The sequence below is a fragment of the Mus caroli genome, unplaced genomic scaffold (assembly GCF_978045245.1).
Source record: "Mus caroli unplaced genomic scaffold, Mus_caroli_1 scaffold_12, whole genome shotgun sequence".
Classification (NCBI taxonomy): Eukaryota; Metazoa; Chordata; class Mammalia; order Rodentia; family Muridae; genus Mus; species Mus caroli.
In genome coordinates this window covers 101,789,400-101,811,201 of record NW_028227267.1, presented here as the reverse complement: position 1 = coordinate 101,811,201, position 21,802 = coordinate 101,789,400, and the positions used below count along the sequence as shown (strand labels likewise).

Here is a 21,802-nt window from a genome sequence, read left to right as displayed (position 1 = left end):
CTTCCTTTTTTAAATAAGAGGGTGAATGGAGATTGCTGAGGCTGCTTGTGGGTCTTCTGAATAGATGTGTGCTGTTCTCATGCTTAGGTGTTTGGGACTACCCTGGTAACAATGAAACCATAGAATACTAGCAAAACACAAAAGATTTGTGTTTCTCCCGTTTCTAGTCCCTGTTCTCTCTAGACTGAAGACTACGGAGGAAATTCCTGTAGAAAGTGAATCAAGCATCTAGCTGACCTGCCATCATTTGTTCTTTAGAGTACTGTTTGATTTATTATTTATTTTGTTAAACTTTGGCATAGATAAAAATTCAAAACTCTCTCTGTATCAGACTTTCCTCTTGGACATATTAGTGCCAAAATTGAGTCATTTTCCGTATAGAAATTAATGTTCATTTTTAGACCTCACCACTAGGAGTGATTGTCTTAAGTAGAATAGTCTTGGAGCCTTAACGCTGTTGTACATGTATTCATAGTTTGCCACTTTTTCTCCACTGCCTTCAGTTCTCTGGCACTTTGATGCCTTACTTAGCTGGTGTCTTGTCATTCTCCTCTGTAAGTTTTGTTTTGTTGCTATTCTGTCAGTACTGTTTTAATGTTTGAAAATTTGAATTTATTGGCTACAATTACTTTGTTTAGTTCACAGTCCATATCCCCCACACTCCAGCATGGTTGCTGTTCTGTCGCTTTTGTTGTGCAGTGTACTTCTTTTCTCTTGAGGAGCACCTTTCTGTGTCTTGTCTTGTGTCTGTCCTCTGTCTCCCTTTATCTATGCTAACCTCTCTGCTAGCTCTCTGCTAGCTCTGGCTTCTTTGTGGTGCTTCTCGGAGTGCGGTTACCCTGTCAATCAAATGTCCTGCTGCCTAGCATACCAGCTTTACATACTAAGTTTATCATAGGGTGTTCATTTGTTAAAATGTTTTTAAATCACATATATCCATACACACACACACACACACACACACACACACAAAACTCTTAATAATGATAATATTTGCATTTGACATTTTTTTAAATGGGGGATTGTTTGGTAAAATTGAGCTACATTTGATTCACAGACTTCAGTTTTTATTTAACCATTGGAGATGCTGTTGAGCAAGCTCGCTTGACTATAAAATAGAGATGCCAATAGCCTTTTGACTTTAAACTTTGTTTTGATGTACAGTTTTGGCAATATAAAGAGATTGAGAGAATATGTGAAGCTTTTCTAACCCCCTTTTAGTGGTCATTTATTTATTCATTTATTTTAGTACATACTGCTCCTTTGAAGACCTGAGAGTTTTTTTTGTTGTTTGTTTGTTTGTTTGTTTGTTTGTTTTCGAGACAGGGTTTCTCTGTGTAGCCCTGGAACTCACTATGTAGACCAGGCTGGCCTCGAACTCAGAAATCCGCCTGCCTCTGCCTCCAAAGTGCTGGGATCAAAGGTGTGCGCCACCACCACCCAGCCTGAGTTGTTTTTTTATTACAAGAAAAATTGACTTATTTAAAATATCGGCTACACTTTCTGGGAACTAGGGTTTGTAGCAAAAATTGATTATAGATTATAAATACTTTTTCTTTGATATTTGTTTAAAATGTTTCTCTGTAAGGTCGTTAATTCCTTATATGTGGAAGATTACAAAGTTGACCTCATGGAGCAGAGTAAATGATGGTTACCAGGAGCCCAGGGTGAGGAGTTATGAAGATAATGGCTAACGGTTGTAAGATAATTTCAGAACAAAAGTACAACATGGTAACCTCAAATAATAATCATGATTTTAAGTGTTCTCATAACCAAAATGGGAGGCAGTGCCAAATACTGGGTCAATTTAGCCATTTTACAAGACAGACAGACACACACACAGTGGCAAAGGTAATTTTACTATTAAGTGATGTTTTTAAAAAGTACTTAATATTCTTGAGAAGAGTCTTTAAAATACTTTCTAAATAAAGCTTTAGATCTTATTCTTCTCTCCAGAGTTCTCCATTTGCCCAGTGTTATAAAATGCATATCTATGCGCTCTTTTTTTTTTTTTTTTTAATTATTTGTTTTATGTATATGAGTACACTGTAGTTGTGAGCCTTCATGTGCTTGTTGGGAATTGGACCTCTGCTCCCTCCGGTCTCAGCCCTGCTCCTTTAGGCCCAAAGACTTATTATTATAAATAAGTACACTGTAGCTGTCTTCAGATTCACTAGAGAGGGTGGCGTCATATGGGTGGTTGTGAGCCACCATGTGGTTGCTGGGATTTGTACTCAGCACCTTCAGAAGAGCACTCAGTGCTCCTCCCCGCTGAGCCATCTCTCCAGCACCACCTATGTGCTCTTAAACAATATTGTAAATTAACATCTGGATTTACTGAACATATATTTAATTCATTAAAGAAATTGATCATATTAATTTTCTTATACATAACTTTTTAGATACTTAAAATGAGTTTCTCTTTTCTGTTTTAAATACCTGTTAGACGTATGAACTTTAATTAATTATTATTTAAAATAAATATTTAGTTTATTAAGAGATCTATCATTACAATAGAACTAATATTAAGTCGTGTTAAGTTTGAGCTAGTTGTTTTAAAAATGAAACTTTAGATGGCTTCATAGTAATCCTATATAGGACTTTTTTTTTTTACACTTAGTAATACTTATGGTATAGTTAGTGATGGTTATGGATGGTAATATTTTACATAAGAAATAAAGATGTGGGAACTAGAGAGATGGTTCAGCAGTTTGAGAGCACTTGCTGACTCTGGTAGAGGGCACAGGTTTGTTTCCCTGAACCCACATGGTAGTTCAAAACCATTCTAAGGTCAGATGATGTAGGGGATTCATTGTTCCTTTTTTGACCTCTTTGGGCACTAGGCATGCACATGGTGCATATATATAACATGCAGGCAAAACACTTAATACATATAAAATAAATTTAAAGGACAAAAGAAAAAAAGGTATCCTTGGAGCATAACCTCTTACCAGTTTAGAAAAATTAACTTTTGTCTCTGTCATAGGAGATAATAGTAAAATCATAGCACATAAGCGGACTTTTAACTCATCTTCTGGGTTTATATTTGCTATAAAAAGTTAGCCAAAGATACTACAAAACAGTAAAATTGCTGGCTAATACCTCTTATAAACATAGACACAAATACTCCAAAGGAAATATTAGCAATTTCCAGTGGTATGTAAAATACATACTACATCATGGCCAGAAAAGATTTAGTCCAGAAATTCAGGATGATTTAACATTAGGAATATCTTACTGACCACATTAGCTTTGTAAAGGGAAAGGAGACCTTCCGTGACTATCTTCTTAGAAAACTATTTGGTAAAATACTTATCACTTTGCAAAGTAGGAACTTCCCTACCTTGTTGAAGAATGTTTCCACCTCTCCCACCAGAACTAACATCACATGTAATGGTGAGATATAATGAATATCCCCCACTGTTAATATCAGGAATGAGACAAGATCTTCTTTTAGTCACTTTCTTTCAGTTTTTTTTTTATCCCCCCCCCCCCCCCCCCGGGTCTCCCAGGTCTAACCAATACAACAAAGTGATAAAATGAAACAAACTATTAATAAAGATTAGAAAAAAGGAAAGAAATCTGTTTATATGTGGATGGCATGATTATTACATATGTAGAGAATTTAAAATAAAATTGTAAGCGGTTGAGATAATAGGTGAGTGGAGTCAGATCATCAGAAGTTAAGCTAATATGTTGCCATATGAAATTACAGCACATAAAAACAATTAGAAAATAAACGTGCTGTGTTTACTTGTAATGACCTCTGTCTATATTTTGTGTTCTTGTGATTTGTAACTTAACCTTGAGTGTTGGATATGCTGGATTCCTCTGCTGTTTTCACTTCGAATATATTTGTTAATTTATTTATTTATTTATTGACAGTGGTAGAGGTCAAATCCAGGGCCTTGACCATGCACTTCAATTTAATATGTAGCTAAGGCTGGTGTTTAATGTACCGATCCTATTGCTGCCAGCTCTCAAGTACTACAGTGGCAGGCACACCCCAGCACGCCTGGGTACATTTTCAGTCTTGGACAGTGTGTGTGTGGGGGATTCTTTACTATGTAGTAGTTAAATCTAGAATCAAGCAGATTCAGATCAAACGCAGTCTTTGTAATCCTACAGTTATTATTTCCAAGCACATTTTACTTTTACATCTTGGCACCTTTGAAATAGGGCTGCGTTTCACCACTGTTGGAAGGAAGTGCAGTTGTAAGTACTTTACTGTTGTTCTCAGTTGCTTCATTTTACCTAGGAGTCCTTGAGATTGATTGAGGCTTCGTGGAATATTTTTATCATATATCTTGGAAATCACTGGCTAGGGATATGGATATGGTTATGAGACAGCTTGTAGAAACAGGGAACTGTTCTGGTCTCATCACAAATGCTAAGATGGTTTGAAAAGGTTTGTGTGTTCCTTATTGACTAAAGTGGGAAAAATGCTAGGTTAAACAAATAATTCTACTATAATGTGTATTTGTTGCTGGAAAATAGCATTGTGATACTCAAAATCCCAAGTTATTCTGTAGATAGATTTTAACTTGTTAGGGAATCCTCATGTAGAAACAGTATACTCACACTTAAAAGTAGGCTGCCTTGTGTTTCTCATGTTACAACCTCTCTGAATATAGTTTAGCAATTGTGACGTAGTAACGTAGCATTGAAGAAAATTTCCAGACTTATTCCAGAAGAATTACTGAAGTTAGACTATACAGATTTCTGTATTTTGATTTCTAATAAAATCAAATATTTCTTAGTTAGTTTTTCATGTTTATTAGTAATATTTGGCAGGTTTTATTTTGAAGAAAATTACCTGTGAACTTTTGATACATGTAGAATATTATTTTCTTCTTTTTAAAGATTTATTTATTATTATATGTAAGTACACTGTAGCTGACTTCAGACACACCAGAAGATGGCGTCAGATCTAATTACGCATGGTCGTGAGCCACCATGTGGTTGCTAGGATTTGAACTCAGGACCTTTGGAAGAGCAGTCAGTGCTCTTAACTGCAAGCCATCTCTCCAGCCCGAATATTATTTTCCTTTACTTTTTAAATATAAGTTGTGCTCTGTGAAGCTAGAGTAATGATAGCTTGCTTTATGTCTTTCAGAGTCTGAGACAGAGAGGGAGTATTAAGAGTAATAGGTCCCCCCCCCCCTTTCTTGATCTTGTGATTTTTACAATGAAAGACCTGAAAGTCGTCTTCAGATTTCTGCTTTTATATCAGATGTTAACACGTTAGTAGCTAAAAAATAGGATAATATTTGTTATTTACAGTCTTCCATCTTTCTGTATCATATGTTAGCTCAGGAACTCTTAAGATGTTAGAAGCAGTAATATTTTCTCTGGAAAATCATGGTGCAGGGTTACTTGCTTAGGTTTTAAAGAATCTGTTGATACTGTCTTTTCTAAGAACCAGTCATCTCATGGAACTTAGTGACAGAAATAAAAAGTAGCCTGTCAGCACTGTCTGTATTATTACTTTATTATTGTTGTTCTTATTAAACCTTATGTTTTAAAGGGTTTTTCACTTCAATCTATAATCATCTGCTTACTTTAGAGTAAAAATATTTATTATCTATCATGTGATTGTACTGTTTTAGATACTAAAAGTATAGTGATAAAACAAGTCAAAAGGAGAGAGCTTTGAGTTTGTGTTTTGGATTCTCTCAAGATGAACCCCCCCAATTGTATAGCTGAGCACACTGAGCATACCCCACCTCTCAAGTTTACTTTGACCTATCTCATAATTCTGTATTAAAAAGACTTAGGTTCAAAAACCACAAAGAAGAGAAAGACTAGATCTTTGTTTCCAGGGCCTTGTAGTGTAGATAGGAAGGAAGACATCAGGTTCTTTTGGTTTTGTTTTATTTTTTTTATTAAGTAGTTAATATCACCTAACAAATTCAATGGTATTTTTATGTCATAGCTGAAGGAATAAAAATCTGTACGTATTGGAAAGAAAAGAGAAATGGTTAGTGCTTTAGCTTGTAGTGCATCTGAGATTGAGATCCCTTCAAGGAGGAAGGCTGGCTTGTGGGGATGGAGAATGACTGCTTCATTGATTTTGGAACTACAGATGAAGTGATCATACTAAAATGTTTGTAGCATGACATTCGGTTTCTTCTTATGCTTTATTCATAAATATAATAACGACAGTCTTTTCCCTCTGATTTCCCGTTTTACATATTTGGCTTTGCTTTTTTTGTTGTTTGTTTTCTGTTATAGGTATTAAGTCACTAGGAGTTTGTTTGTTGTATGGCTTATCACTCATGAAATGAATACCATTCATTTCAAAACATGATATGTGATTTAGTTATTATAACTATATAATACATTTAGCTCAACATTTAATTTTAGGCAGAAATGCTTTAAAGTTGGAGTTTCTTAAAAAGCAAGACTTAAGAATTATTAGTAATTCTTATTAATAATTAAGAAATTATTGAGATGATTGATAACACTCTTTTTTTAAGAAATTGAATTTGTGTTGGTAGGTGTTGTCTACATCTACTGGTCTTACAAAAACGGTGTATAATCCAGCTGCTTTGAAGGCTGCACAGAAAACCTTGTTAGTTTCTACCCCTGCAGTTGATAATAATGAAGCACAGAAAAAGAAACAGGTAAGCACAGATAGTATAACGTAAATTTTCATATAGGAATTCCTCTCCATTTGGCATGTGCATGCCTGTTTGTGTGTCTGTTAAGGTGGTTACCACAAGGTCAAACTGGAAGGTTTGCTCTTCCTTCTGTCACAGTAATTATTCTTTTATACTTTTTTTGTGAAGGGAAGTTTCCTCTGGTTTATCTTTGAAACTTGTATGTATGGTCTAAGCTTTACAGACATAAACCTTGTTATTGCCATGCTTCAGTTAAAATTGCTTTTCTCTTGTATTGTTTTTTCTATCTTTAGTTATACTCAAATGATTTGATTCTTTTAGGAGGCACTGAAACTTCAGCAGGATGTAAGAAAAAGGAAGCAAGAAATTTTAGAAAAGCACATTGAAACACAAAAGGTAAAATTAAATTTGACAGAATTATCGGTGTGGTTATTTTTAGTGAATTTGATCTATTTAATTCCCAGTGAGAAGCACATTTACTGTAATTAATAGTGGTAAACGTGACAGTTAGTAAGTGTATCATCAATATTATGTATTCATTAGCATTGGAGCTGAAGACACAAAGTGATGGGTATAGTTAGGTGGGACTGGTTAGAATCATGAATTAAGTTTAGTTAGCTCTGTTACTGTATAATAGTATATTGGTCAGTACATAATGAAATGAAATCATTTTCTCATTGTTGATATGTACTTCACGAATTTGGACCCTCTACTCGTGTGTTAAACAACAGTCAAAAGCTGCATCTGGCATGTGTCTAGTCCAAATTGAGGGGAAAATGTTAATTACAGCACAGATGGTTTGTTGGTTTAGTGGTGCCTTAACCACAATCTCAGTACTTGGGGAGGCTGAAGTGTCAAATGCTTTGTTTGTGCCCAGCTTAGGTTAGAGAGTAAGACTGCCTAAAAAACCTACTTTAAGATTAGAAATATGGCCTTTTCTTATTTTGAATATACCTTATTAAACCACAGTGCTCTATGTAAAAAGCTGAAGCTGATGTAACTAGGAGAACATAATTTTGTGTGATCTCCCATTCCACTTTTCTGGTCCAGAACTTATGTTCTGAGCGAGCAGGAGTAGTAAAGTTCTTCCTAAAGTGAACTGACGGTAACTAAGCTGCTGTCAGCACTACCAGGTCTGTGGTTCTGTCTCTAGATGCTAAGAGTCTGTCAGTGTTGTTGAGAACATACAAAGTAAACATAATATTTATTTGTCTTAACTATTTTACTGTAGTTGTTTTCTTATCAATAGTAGGACTAAGTCTCTTAAATTTCTGTTTTAAAATTTGCCAGATGCTAATTTCAAAACTAGAGAAAAACAAAACCATGAAGTCTGAAGATAAAGCAGAAATAATGAAAACTTTGGAGATTTTGACAAAAAATATTACCAAGTTAAAAGATGAGGTTAAGTCTACATCTTCTGGACGCTGTCTTCCCAAAAGTATAAAAACAAAGACTCAGGTATTCTGGTTTGTTATTCACATGACTACTTATTAAGGATATCGAAGATGAGTTCAACTCCCTCACTAGGTAGCTAACGTCTGTCTGTAACTCCAGTTCACGAGGATCTGACGCCTTCTTTTGGCCCCCAAGTACACTGAACACACATGGCGCACAGATGTACATGCAGGCAAAATACATTTATTAATACAAATAAATCTTTAAAAAAGAGAGAGTTTAAAATTAAAATATCAAAATTTTTTTTATGGGTATATAGTTAAGAATCCGATTATTCACAACTGTCTTAAGGTGTGAAGTCAGCTATTAGAAAATGATTATGGATAGTTTTGGGAAAGTAGTTTGAGGACAAAATGACATGGTTACTTGACTGTGTGGCCAAGAATTATGTATTGGAATTGGTGATATAAAAGACCAGTAACCTTGAATCACTGTCCAGAATGGGTTTTATTTGCGAAGAGAAAATCTAGGTGTTTTAATCTAGATGATACAACAAATGACGGTAATATTTTCAGATGGAATGAATGACAGAATGATAGAATGTGGTACAGTGTTTAAATCATCTGTATATATATGAAACCATGTTGATTTTTCTAATTTTAATGTGAATTACATGGTTATTCTTTTTTAAAATTCATATTCCATTGCCAATTTCCATAATGACAACTTGGCCTCATAACATAAATCTATTTATTCATTCAAGTAGACTCACAATCCATTCAGAATAGTTCTACAATTGTTGCAGTACTGTTTCCAACATTTAAGCTTGATTCAAACTTTATTTACATCCCTTACAAACTAATTCCATTAAAGATTAAATCAGATTATGATGTCGGTTAACTTTTATTTTGTTTAGTACTACCTATTAGATAAAGTTAGGTCTTTCATTTAGTTTTCAGCTTTGGATTCTTTCTCCTGGCCTTATTCTTACTGGTTTACTTTAACTTTTTAAATTTTTTTTAATAACTTACATTAACAGGGTTTAAAAGTACATTAAAGATAAACATAGGATTCTCTCCCACCTCAAACCACAACTCCTGATACACTGTCCATCCCTAACCCTACTTGTTGTATGGAGCCACCATCACTCGTTTTTTTGCTTTACCCTCCAGTGTAGTTAAGATGTTGTTGTTTATCTCCGTGAGGGACATAGTAGATATTGCTCATTAGCCCCATTTTTCCCCAAAATTATCACATTGTTATTTCATGAATTCACATGTTGGCTATGGTTTAGACAGTGAATTTTAGGGAAATCAATGAGAATAAAAGGAATAAGGAAGCTTACAAACTAGAGTAATAGTATTGGCAATAGAAACAAACGTTGCTTGGCATGGTGACACATACCTAAAATCCTGGCTTTTTGAGGCCAACACAGGAGAATCTTGACTGTATAACTAGCTTGTGCGCCCCCCCCCCCAAAAAAAAAATCCCAAACAACCCCAGAAATGGGGGTGGGGGGGAATGGGACAGGGTACAGAAATGAATATGAGAAAAGATATTTTAGAAAAATGTTAACTTAAGCTCAGAGTATTAATGGTTATTTGAAACATTAATTACTTTCAGATGCAGAAAGAATTGCTTGACACAGAATTGGATTTATATAAGAAGATGCAGGCTGGAGAAGAAGTCACTGAACTTAGGAGAAAATATACAGAATTACAGCTGGAAGTATGTTTTAACACAGCTACACAGTTCACTTGAAAGAAGGAGATACAATTGTGGTTAACATGATATGTGTTTTTGGTTCTAGTTAACAATTACTGTCTACTTTAAGTATTCTCTCTCTCTCTCTCTCTCTCTCTCTCTCTCTCTCTCTCTCTCTCTCGTGTGTGTGTGTGTGTGTGTGTGTGTGTGTGTGTGTGTGTGTATGTGTTAGTTTGTTAGTGTGTTAGGATAGAGAGGAAAGAGGCTAATTGATTTTACTAAACTACTGGAGAAAATAGTTTTCAGAATGCAATTTTATATTTGCTTGTTAATTTGATTATGAATGCCAGAGGACAGTTTATGGAGATGGGTTCTCTTCTTTTAGTGTGTTGTCTCAGGGATTGAATTTGGAACTTTGGCCCTCTGAGACTTTGTGCTGGCCTGAGAAACTGGTATTTGCTGACACACTGTCTCTGCATGAACACCCTGGTGCCTCTGTTTCTACTGAATTTTAGTCCTCTTTCTGGTTTTGTTCTTGTTTTTTTTTTTTCCCCCTTGGGGTTAAATATAATTAAGGGTGTTATAGGTATTTGTATGGAAAGTCTTTGTATATGTAAAGTCATACAGGCATGTTGTGCTGAATTGCCAAAAATCAGCATTGTAAATCTGTTGAAAACATGCTTATTTAAGTTTTGCCTATAGATGGTGCTGTGGGTGTTTTAAAAGAGAAAATAAACTGACTTATAGTTTAGTTATTAAATGAGAAACTTCTAGTGGAATTGATCTCTTATAAACCATGGATGTTTGATATTTAGCAAAAATCTTATATAAAAAAATATTAAAGTGTATTAATGTCTGTATTCACTATTGCCTGACATAATTTAAGGTAGTTTTTTTTTTTAAAACATATTTTAGGTTATTTGGCTTAATTTGAGTATACTTTTATTTTTATTTTTATTTATTTATTTATTTATTTACCTTTTTGAGATAAGGTTTCTCTGTAGTCCTGGCTGTCCTGGAGTTAGCCTCAAACTTAGATCTGTCTGCCTCTGCCTCCCAAGGGCTGGGTTCACCATGCCCGGTGAGTATATATTTCTTAAAAGTTTGTTGACACTGTTTCCCCCCCCCCCCTACTTTACAATACAGTAGAAATCTGTTTAGTGCTGTTTAAGTATTAAAAATTTAACTTTTGGTATCTCCTGAACATGTCCTAGGCTCCATCCTATCTGAGAGTTAGAAAAAGCTGTGAAATGCTGGCCTAACCCTGCACTGAGTTCCCTTGAAATATGATCTGTTTTGTGTGTATGTGTAACCCAAAATACTAGTTTTAAATTTTATATTAATTTTAAAATTATGTTAATTTTATAAAATTATATTAATTTTAAAATTGGTTTCTCAGTATGAATATTCCATGCCATTGGTGATATAAAAAATGAAATATCATTGTAAAATTTTTGATATAACTTAGTAAGTAAATAACATAAAAATTACTGTTCCATGTTTTCCTTGTTGTAATTCAACCAAAGATAGAATAGTATTTTCCACTCTTTTATGGTGATTCAAGTTTGATTTACAGTCAGTACTCATGCAGTAATACAGTAGATGCCAGAATATGCTCATCACATTAATTTTTCTATTTTTTTAATAGAGATTAGTGAGCAAAGATTTTAAGATCAAATACATTCTGAAAGGTCCTATTGAACATGCTGTTTGGCTATAGGATTTCTTGGAGGCTTTTGGTTTAAATCCCAAATTATAGGTGGTTGAAGCTTGCTTTTCAGGGAGCATCTGTTTTGTCAGTAACGCTTTTCAGGGCATACTTGGGATATGTTTAATCTTATGCCCTCACAACTTTTTTCCCAGGACAGGGTTACTCTGTGTAGCTCTGAATGTACTGGGACTTGCTCTGTAGACCAGACTGGCCTTGACATACAGAGCTCCCTTTGACTCCTCCGCCTTTCAAGCGCTCTACCACCACCACCGCCTGCTTAACCCCTTTTTTTTTTAATCTTTTATTTGGTTTATTTAAAAATTTTTGTCTGTGTATGCTATACAACATATTTCAATATACATCTATATCTCACGGAATGAATTATCAGAGTAATCTATTCATCACCTCACATACTTAAGTTCTTGTGAAAATACATTTAAAAATTTCCTTTTCTTGCTCTTTTTTTACTTCCCACGATGTACAGCAGTTGGTACAGCTTGTTCTGTTGTACATTTTTACCAGCATTTCTCCACTTTCCACACCAGCACAGTTCTTACTAATAGCCATTCTTCATTACTATTTGATTCTATGTTTACTTTTGATAATATTAAGATTTAATGTTCTTACTTGGATGGCATATACCCTCATCAGCATGTTCATCGTTGTGTTTATCTGACTTCTAAAGTTTGAATATATAGTTTTCCAAACTAGAAATGTGCAAGGAGTTTTGTGTGAGTCTCCCCTTTGTTTACACTTCACATTCAGCTAATTGCCAAATTACAGATGAGTTACTCCCGCAGTTTATTTTTATTTTTTTCAATGAAAGCTTGCCAGTATGCATGTGTGTTTGTGTACTCTATGCATGGATTGCTTCCATGGAGGCCAGAAGAGGATATTGGATCCCCTGGGACTGTGAAGTACCATGTGGGCGCTTGAAACTGAACCCAAGGCCTGTGAAAGAACCACTTTCAATCATTTACTTGTCTAGGAAGTGAGCTTGTGTGTTTGGCATTTATGTGTTTGTATGTAAGTCGCATGTGTGGGCAGGTGCTAATGCATGTGTGGAGGATAGAGGGCAGAAGTTAATGTTGTGTGTATCCCTCAAGCTCCATTTTGGAGTGGGGGGGGGGGTCAAGTGTTCCCTGAGTCTTCAGCTCATTGATCTGGCCAGCATGGCCGGGGATCTCCCTGTGTCTCCTCAGCTGTGAGATTACAGATGTGTGTCATGGCTTTGCTTTGTAGGTGTTTGGGGTTGACCTTAGGTTCTCATGCTTACATGGTAACTGTGCTAATTGCACAAACTGAAATTGTACTTGAGGTCCAGGGCTACTAGCACAGGTGTCTAGAGAATGTTTGTGGAATGAAGGAATGGTGTACTACACAAAGAAATTATGTGGCAGAGTATTAATATTCTGTATTTCTTCTATGGTGTGATAAAATAATGCATTTGGGGAAACTTAACATTCGCTGAGTCAACAGATAATAAGTTAGAAGCATTTATTTGATTGAAAATCAGATAGTCTAGAGTATAGTTCAGTGTAAAAAATGTTGATTATCTCTGTAGATTATGTTGCAATCTGTATTAACTTGACTTTTGAAGTGATGTCCACCCTTCTGTGTTATTAAGAGATCCAGAGTTACCTACCAGTCTTTTTGTCATATGTGATGTCTTAGAGTATGAACTTAGTTTGAGAGGGAAGAAGGGTAAGGTGGCAAGTTGGCTTGGTGTAAAGTTGCCTGCTGACAGAGCTAATGACTTGAATTTGTTCCCTGGAACCTATATGGTAGAAGGAGACACAAAATAATGTAATGGAATTGTAAATAGGTTTTTAAAGTTGTTACATTTTAAATACTTTCAGGGTACATTTAGTAATTTTAGAATTTTTAATGTTATATGATTATCTAAATGCTATCTCAGACAGCATAAACGTTTGGATCATTTTCTAAGACATAACACTTGGCTTGAGTTAACACAGTTGTGGTATTTCTAATTTGAAACTTGGTGTGCTCAACAAGTAAAATCAATGAAATATTTCAAACTTTGAAACTCTAATCTCAGAAACAGAGTGTTCGGCATTTCAGATTAGAGGTCTCAATGCCTAGTTACCACATTGTGTATCCTGTGTGTTTTTTTTCTCTTCTAGGCTGCTAAAAGAGGAATTCTTTCATCTGGCCGAGGTAGAGGAATTCATACAAGAGGTCGAGGTACAGCTCACGGCCGGGGCAGGGGTAGAGGCCGAGGCCGAGGTGTGCCTGGGCATGCTGTAGTAGATCACCGACCCCGAGCACTGGAGATTTCTGCATTTACAGAGAGTGATAGAGAAGACCTTCTTCCTCATTTTGCGGTACTTTCTTACCACCTAGCAAAATACTAATTGTTACTCAGGTTAATGGATGCAAGTAAAGAGAAAGTTAAGAGAATGACATATGAAATTTAAATTCAGTGATACACGGGTTTTCCTTAATCTATAGTAGTGTTTCATTTTTAGTTATAAAATAGAAGCAGGTTTTTTGTTTGTTTGGGAGAAATGTTATAATTCATATATATTCTCTCTCCCTCAGAAATCCGCCTGCCTCTGCCTCCCAATAGCTGGGATTAAAGGCATGCGCCACCACTGCCCAAGAAATGACTAGATAAGCCTTCAAATATAAAGTCCATGATTGAAACTTCATTGCTTTAGAGAGGGACCTCAAGAGTAGGTTTATGTTGATAATTTAAGGAACAATTTGCATTTTTCTATAAAACATTTAGATTTTTAAATATGAAACTGTTTAAAAATAAAGTTTTGTTAATATTCCACTCTTGATAGAGTTGAATAGAACTGAAGCAAGATCTACTTTTGATGTATGGTATAAAAGTGACCAAGGATACAATTTACGAGAGTTTATCTAATGGCAATAGAATGGCTTGGAAGAGGAGCAGATTCTAGCCCCTAATCACCCATTGTTTATTTAGACTTGTGGGCTTTATTAGGCTAGTGTGCAGAGTAGAGATGTACGTACCGTGCCCTTTCGTCTCACCTACTGCAGATTGTAGGGTTTTCCCGAGCATCAGTGTTACCATGGGTATCCTGGTGATACTTCAGAGAGAGGACGAATCAGATCTTGTTGAACCTCCCTCACTCATCTTTGTATCATATGCCAGGAGTGAACATACTCCTTTGAATCCTGAATCCCTGAGCTGTGTGTTTAATAAGCTATAGTTTATCTTAATTGATTTGTGTCAAACCAATGTATCTCCAAGAAGTGAGAGTAAACCTGAAATGGGGAACTAGAAGAATAGGTAAACTTGTAAGTGGTATAAGGCGAATTTTAGTGTTTGACACTCACTCCCAGCCATAGTTAATGCTCTATCTGGATATAAGGAATTTATAAAAGAAATGATTGATGTGCAAGAAGTAACTAAAGTGATTAATATCTACCCAGTGGGTAGTCTGGAGAGTGCTGTGCTTGTTGGATTCCTAGGGATAGAGAGTGAGAACTAGATAGGTGCTTGGAGATAAAGCTCAGCTCTCCCTTGCTCTGTTCCCACTTCTGCAAAGGAAATGAGACCCAGACAGTTAAGTGCCCTGCATACAGGTACTTAGCTACTTAGGGGGTAGCAATCAGGTGGAAAAATAATCCAAACAAGGTGTGTTCATTTTAATCATGTTTTGCTGAAACTAAGAGACTTGAGAAGTAAATATACAGAAACTTAGGGTAGAAATACTTTCATAAGTGGGGAGTTTGAGTTCTACTCAAAGTTAGTAGAAATTTATACATGAAAAATACTACTGTTAAACAAGAGCTTAGTTATTTCAGAGTTTAGTTATTTTAATCCTTTCATTTCTGAGCACAGGAGGTTAGAACAACTGTGGTTATTATCAAAATGCCTTTAAATTTTTGTCTAGGGAGACCAGTCATAATAATAATAAAAACAGCTAAAACTTAAAGGGGATATTAGGAATAATTTAAATTAACACACACACACACGCGCACACACACACACGGAGGGAGAGAGGAGATTTTTTTTTTGATTTTTAATATTTTTATTACATATTTTCCTCAATTACATTTCCAATGCTATCCCAAAAGTCTCCCATAGCGCCCCCCACTTCCCTACCCACCCATTCCCATTCTTTTGGCCCTGGCATTCCCCATATTGGGGCATATAAAGTTTGCAAGTCCAATGGGCCTCTCTTTCCATTGATGGCCGACTAGGCCATCTTTCGATACATATGCAGCTAGAGACAAGAGCTCCGGGGTTCTGGATAGTACATCATGTTGTTCCAACTATAGGGTTGCAGATCCCTTTAGCTCCTTGGGTACTTTCTCTAGCTTCTCCATTGGGAGCCCTGTGATACATCCAATAGCTGACTGTGAACATCCACTCCTGTGTTTGCTAGGCCCCGGCATCGTCTCACAAGAGACAGCTATATTTGGGTCCTTTCAGCAAAATCTTGCTAGTGTATGCAATGGTGTCAGCGTTTAGAAGCTGATTATGGGATGGATCCATGGATACGGCAGTCTCTAAATGGTCCATCCTTTCATCACAGCTACGAACTTTGTCTCTGTAACTCCTTCCCTGGGTGTTTTGTTCCCAATTCTAAGAAGGTGCACAGTGTCCACACTTTGGTCTTCATTCTTCTTGAGGAGAGGAGATTTATTAGAATGTTCCAGCTAGGCCAGCAATGATTGCTTATACCAATGAACCGTCCGGGATTCTAGTAGTTGTTCAGTTCACAATGCTGGATATCTCAGCTGGTCTTCAGAATACATCAGAATCCTAAACAAATAGACTTCATGCCAGAAAAGGAGAGTGATCGCCACTAGGCAGAGAGAGAGAGAGAGAGAGAGAGAGAGAGAGAGAGAGAGAGAGAGAGAGAGAGAGAGCGCACTAGCTTCCTTCTTTCATGTCCTTTATATAGACTGCCAGCAGAACATGTAGTACAGATTAAAGGTGTATCTTTGTACAAAATAGCTGGGTTAAAGATGTATATTCCCACCTCAAAGATCCAGATCGCAATAAATGGTTATTCTCGCTTCAAATAAATTTAATTACTAAATTCCTCACAGGTGTGACCAGCCATTGGGTTTTAGTTAATTTCAGATGTAGTCAAATTGACACCAAGAATAACCTTTATTGTGCCCATTTTATAGATGCAGAAATAAAAACTTTATTGTGCCCATTTTATAGATGAGGAAATAAAATCTTGAAGAAATTAAATAATTTGTTCAAGTTTAAATTTGTTCATAAAATTTTATTTTGATTAGTATATGGTTATAGTTATGGAATGAGAAGAAAAATATTAATAATGTATAAAAGACTAATTATTGTGTAGTAAAATTGCTGTTTACAAAAATCTTTATGTGGGGAAAAAAGGCAATAAATTTCGATCAGTCATAATGCCATATGCTTAATATTTAAGTAAAATTTAAGTTCTAAATTTTGTTTGTCTTAGTGTAAATGCATACATAGTAAGTGAACCCATTATAATAATATTATTATTTTTTTTGTTTTGATTTGTTTTATTTTTTTATTTTTTTGTTTTTTTCGAGACAGGGTTTTGCTATCCTGGAACTCACTCTGTAGAGCAGGCTGGCCTTGAACTCAGAAATCCACCTGCCTCTGTCTCCCAAGTGCTGGGATTAAAGGCATGTGCCATCACTGCCTGGCAAGAGATTTTTGGTTTTGGTTTTGGTTTTGGTTTAGTTTTGATTTTTCCTGCTCGCTCCAAGTCCCACTTGTCCCGGCCCATAGATTCTTTATTTGTTCTCATTACAGATGGTTGTGAGCCACTATGTGGTTGCTGGAATTTGAACTTATGATCTCTGGAAGAGCAGTGCTCTTAACCACTGAGCCATGCCACCAGCCCAAGTGAACCCATTTTAGTCAAAGTTAAACTTGTAAAGTAAAAGTCCTGTATCTTCATTTTGGTAATTTGCTTGACCGATTGGAAAAATTGGTTAAATTCTCTGAATCTTTTCCTCCTTTTATTTGGAAATGATTCTAGAATTTCATAGTTTGTTCTGATGGTTGAGTATGCTGTTTAAGAACAAATTTACCTTGTCATGAGGTGGGAGTAATAAGACTTTAACCATTGTTTCATTCATTATAACTCAAGTCGAGTTGAATGTTGCTAATTCTGGAAAGTATAGGACTAGAGCTGAGATGGGCAGATAGGACTAAATGTAATGTTATTGCTCTCTTCATGTGGATTATTATGAATTCTAGATTGTGGTTATTACTCTTCTAATGCCATTGGGGGTTTTAGATGTTTCAGAACACTTTTAGGAAATGATTTGTTAATTTACAGCAATATGGTGAAATTGAGGACTGTCAGATTGATGACGCTTCACTCCATGCAATAATCACATTCAAGACGAGAGCAGAAGCAGAAGCTGTAAGTATAAAAACAATTTGTTAAAACTTCAGGTTTAATTGCTTAATGTTTTCATAAGTTTTAGTATAAGTTAAACTGTACTTTGACAGAACATAAACTATTTTAAGTGCAAGTTTGTGTCTACAAAAATATTCTTATTTTCTTAGGAAATCTGTATATAATATAAATATAATATAATGTGTATAAAATTTGACAGCAAATTGACTTTAAGACATATTAATTTGAACTTGTTATATGTTCTTCTTACAGAGGTTAAAGAGCTGGTCTTTGCTACCTTGTAGGTTATTCTTTCTCCACCCTTTCCCCCACAGTTTCACCCCCTATCACTATGTGAGAGAGGATAGTGGAAAGAGAGACACAGAGAGCGAAATCCCTGAATCTAATATCTTTCCTTTTGTTTCTTCTTTGAGCACAACTACCCCCTGCACAACCACCAACCACCAACCCCACCTTTTTGGTACTAGCATTTATACATGCTCTGATAAGGTCCCAGAATTCCAAATGTCACACAATTGCAGAGACCATCTGCAGCTGGCAGAGTCACGCCCCTGCTAGAGCATGAGGCACATCATAATCAGCTGTTTCGGACAGTCCCATATTGTCACACCCAGGATTAAAATGAAAACATATTCTTATTTCAGTATTTTTTTAAAGAGGCCAAAATTCCAAAATTGTCACTACATAGGATCACCACTCTTTGTACTGTTCTCTATTTTATCTGGCCCAGAGCAAAGTATGAATTAGTAGAATGAGTGGTAAAAGTTACCTAAGGTAGAGGTAGAGAAAGATAGTTCTGTTGCCCACCCCTACTATTTACCCTTTACCTGCTCGTTTCCAGTCCCAGCAGGATGGTTCTAGAGAAGCATCTCTGTCTTTGCAAACTCCTGACTAGACTGTTGTTATTTGTCTATGTGATGCTATGAGGCTTAAAGTCTTTGATCTCAGCACTTTGACCAGTCAGTTACTAACAGCCGACCGTTGCCAAAAGAAGCTTCTCTGACTAGGGTGGAGAGCAGCCCCACTCTGCGAATATAAGCCAAATATTTAGGGTGCAATCTGACAACCCGACCATTGAACAAACTTAACAGTAGGCTCTATCCAAGGACCTCTGACTTTCCCAGTCATGGACTTTTGTTCAGTTTACAGTACCAGACATGAGATTCCCACCTGTAGAGTAGCCTGAAATTCAACTGGTAGAGGGTAATTACCCTGTAGTAGTCTTCCCACTATTTTACCAGTAGGCATATCTTTCCTGACAGGTCAGAATTAGCATGCAGAGTCCAGTGATGAGGAAGGCCATTGATATCTTCTGTTCCTCAGCAGCCTGCACAGGATTTTTTTCAGCATTCTAACAACCATCAGGGCGTTAGCTTGTGGATCAGTCTCTTTGTTCTGCAATCAAAGTATGTAGTTATCTTCAGCAATAGAATCTTATCATGGACTTACTGGAAGTAGCCAAGAGTTATGGCATTGATAGTGTTTTCAAGACCCTTTGATCCTCCCTCCAGTTTAAAAAGAAATGAAAACTGTAGTAAAAGTTTACAAATTTGAAATGTGCGTTGAATATAGAGATGGATAAAATTAGGTCATTAGAAATATTTGCCAGTAAGCTGTTATTGTACAGTGTAGTGTTACACAGTTGTATTGCTATTGAGTAGGAGGCTGAAACAGGAGGATTGTGAGTTAAAGACTAGGTAGGGTGTACACCACAAAGACCCATTTTAAGAAGCAAAAACAACTCCACACCCAGATTTACTGTAGATATTGCTGGTCACAGTTTTGTTCTTTTTACATTTCCTTTTCTTGAATAAATAGGAAAAATGTTTTATAAATATTTTGCATGTGACATTTGTCATTTCTTAACAGTAATGAAATGATTTCAGCTTCAGTATGTGTTTTAAAATTGTGTGGCATTGTGATTAAGCATGGATTAAAAACTCTTAAGCTGAATTTTAATAAGCATGAAATCTTTAAATTTATCATAAATTTATATGTACAGATTTAAAATTGGTACATGGGAGTATTAATGCCTCCCATAGCTCATGTGCAGATGTTATTGAATATATAACTGTTTCTTCATTTCATATTATTCTGTACTTTTGAGTATAGAATAATCTTGGGACCAAGAGTTACTTTAAGATGTTGCTAACACTGATGTATCTGCATTCATGTTACATTAAATGTGGTATTTTCAGAGCAGCTACTGACTAGGCTTGACCATTCTTTGAGTTCAACTGTCATCAGTTATCAAGTGATTTTTATAGGAAATACTGTACTTTTCTGTAGAAAAGCTCAGAGTGGTTACTTTTGCTTTCATTAAGGTGTTTATATTATTTTGCAGTAGTTATACATTGTTTTGTGGTGATTTTGAAAATAATGTGACTTTTTTCTTTTTTTTATTAGATATTTTCTTCATTTACATTTCAAATGCTATCCTGAAAGTCCCCCATACCCCCCGCCCCCACCCACTCACTCCCACTTCTTGGCCCTGGCGTTCCCCTGTACTGGGGCATATAAAGTTTGCAAGACCAAGGGGCCTCTCATCCCAATGATGGCCGACTAGGCCATCTTCTGCTACATATGCAGCTAGAGACACCAGCTCAGGGGTACTGGTTAGTTCATATTGTTGTTCCACCTATAGGGTTGCAGACCCCTTAAGCTCCTTGGTTACTTTCTCTAGCTCCTCCATTAGGGGCCCTGTGTTCCATCCAATAGATAACTGTGACCATTCACTTCTGTATTTGCCAGGCACTGGGATAGCCTCACAGGAGACAGCTATATCAGGGTCCTTTCAGCAAAATCTTGCTGGCATATGCAATAGTGTCTGGGTTTGGTAGCTGGTTATAGGATGGACCCCCGGGTGGGGCAGTCTCTGGATGGTCATCCTTTCTCTGCAAACTCCTTCCATGGGTATTTTATTCCCTTTTCTAGGGAGGAATGAAGTATCCACTCGTTGGTCTTCCTCCTTGAATTTCTTGTGTTTTGGAAATTGTATCATGGGTATTCTAGGTTTCTGGGCTAATATCCACTTATCAGTGAGTGCATATCATGTGAGTTCTTTTGTGATTTGGTTATCTCACTCAGGATGATATCCTCCATATATATCCATTTGCCCAAGAATTTCATAAATTCATTGTTTTTAATAGCTGAGTAGTACTCCATTGTGTAAATGTGTACCACATTTTCTGTATCCATTCCTCTGTTGAGGGACATCTGGGTTCTTTCCAGCTTCTGGCTATTATAAATAGGTCTGCTATGAACATAGTGGAGCATGTGTCCTTCTTACCGGTTGGAACATCTTCTGGGTATATGCCCAGGAGAGGTATTGCTGGATCTACCGGTAGTACTATGTCCAATTTTCTGAGGAACTGCCAGACTGATTTCCAGAGTGGTTGTATTAATGTGACATTTTATATGCAAATTTGTTTTTGAAGGTTTCTAGTTAATAGTTACTATATAGCATGTAAAAATTCATTTGCTCTGTTTATCTTAAAATAAATAATGGTTTAGAAGATAGAGCCAAAATCTTGATGTATATTGGGATTGTTATCTAAATAGTAGTTATCAGTAAATTGTAATTTACTATAAATTTATAAACAATTCTTTTTTTTAACTCAGATTTTGGCCAGGAGCTAAATGATATTTGATTATGAGAAATTGTTGCTTACTTTTAAAAATGTACATCACTAGTATGATTTTTAAGAAGTAAATAACTATAAAGTAGTAATTGTAATAGTAAATTGAGAATAAGTGACCAAATAGCAAATGAAAAAGTACCTGTCTTTGAGTTTAGTTCTTCACTCCCATTTTCATAATTGTTCTAGGCTGCAATTCACGGAGCTCGCTTCAAAGGGCAGGATTTAAAGCTGGCCTGGAACAAACCAATAGCTAACCTGTCAGCTGTGGACACTGAAGAAGCTGAACCTGATGAAGAGGAAGTAGGTTTTTTTTTTTTTCCACTTGTTTTCCCATCATTATTCATAGTT

General features: G+C 36.0%; 1 protein-coding gene across 9 annotated transcripts in view; it reads left to right on the top strand.

The window, feature by feature from the left end:
* The window catches only part of Rbm26 (RNA binding motif protein 26), a 71,311-nt gene that overhangs the window by 38,588 nt on the left and 10,921 nt on the right, over positions 1 to 21,802 (top strand). For all 9 annotated transcript variants that reach the window (XM_085828837.1, XM_029469339.2, XM_021181443.3 and 6 more), the window contains 7 exons: positions 6,501 to 6,626; positions 6,945 to 7,019; positions 7,914 to 8,081; positions 9,642 to 9,746; positions 13,578 to 13,778; positions 17,730 to 17,816; positions 21,641 to 21,754. In XM_085828837.1, the coding sequence (XP_085684963.1) occupies positions 6,501 to 6,626; positions 6,945 to 7,019; positions 7,914 to 8,081; positions 9,642 to 9,746; positions 13,578 to 13,778; positions 17,730 to 17,816; positions 21,641 to 21,754 (876 nt within the window). The remainder of the gene's footprint in view (positions 1 to 6,500; positions 6,627 to 6,944; positions 7,020 to 7,913; positions 8,082 to 9,641; positions 9,747 to 13,577; positions 13,779 to 17,729; positions 17,817 to 21,640; positions 21,755 to 21,802) is intronic.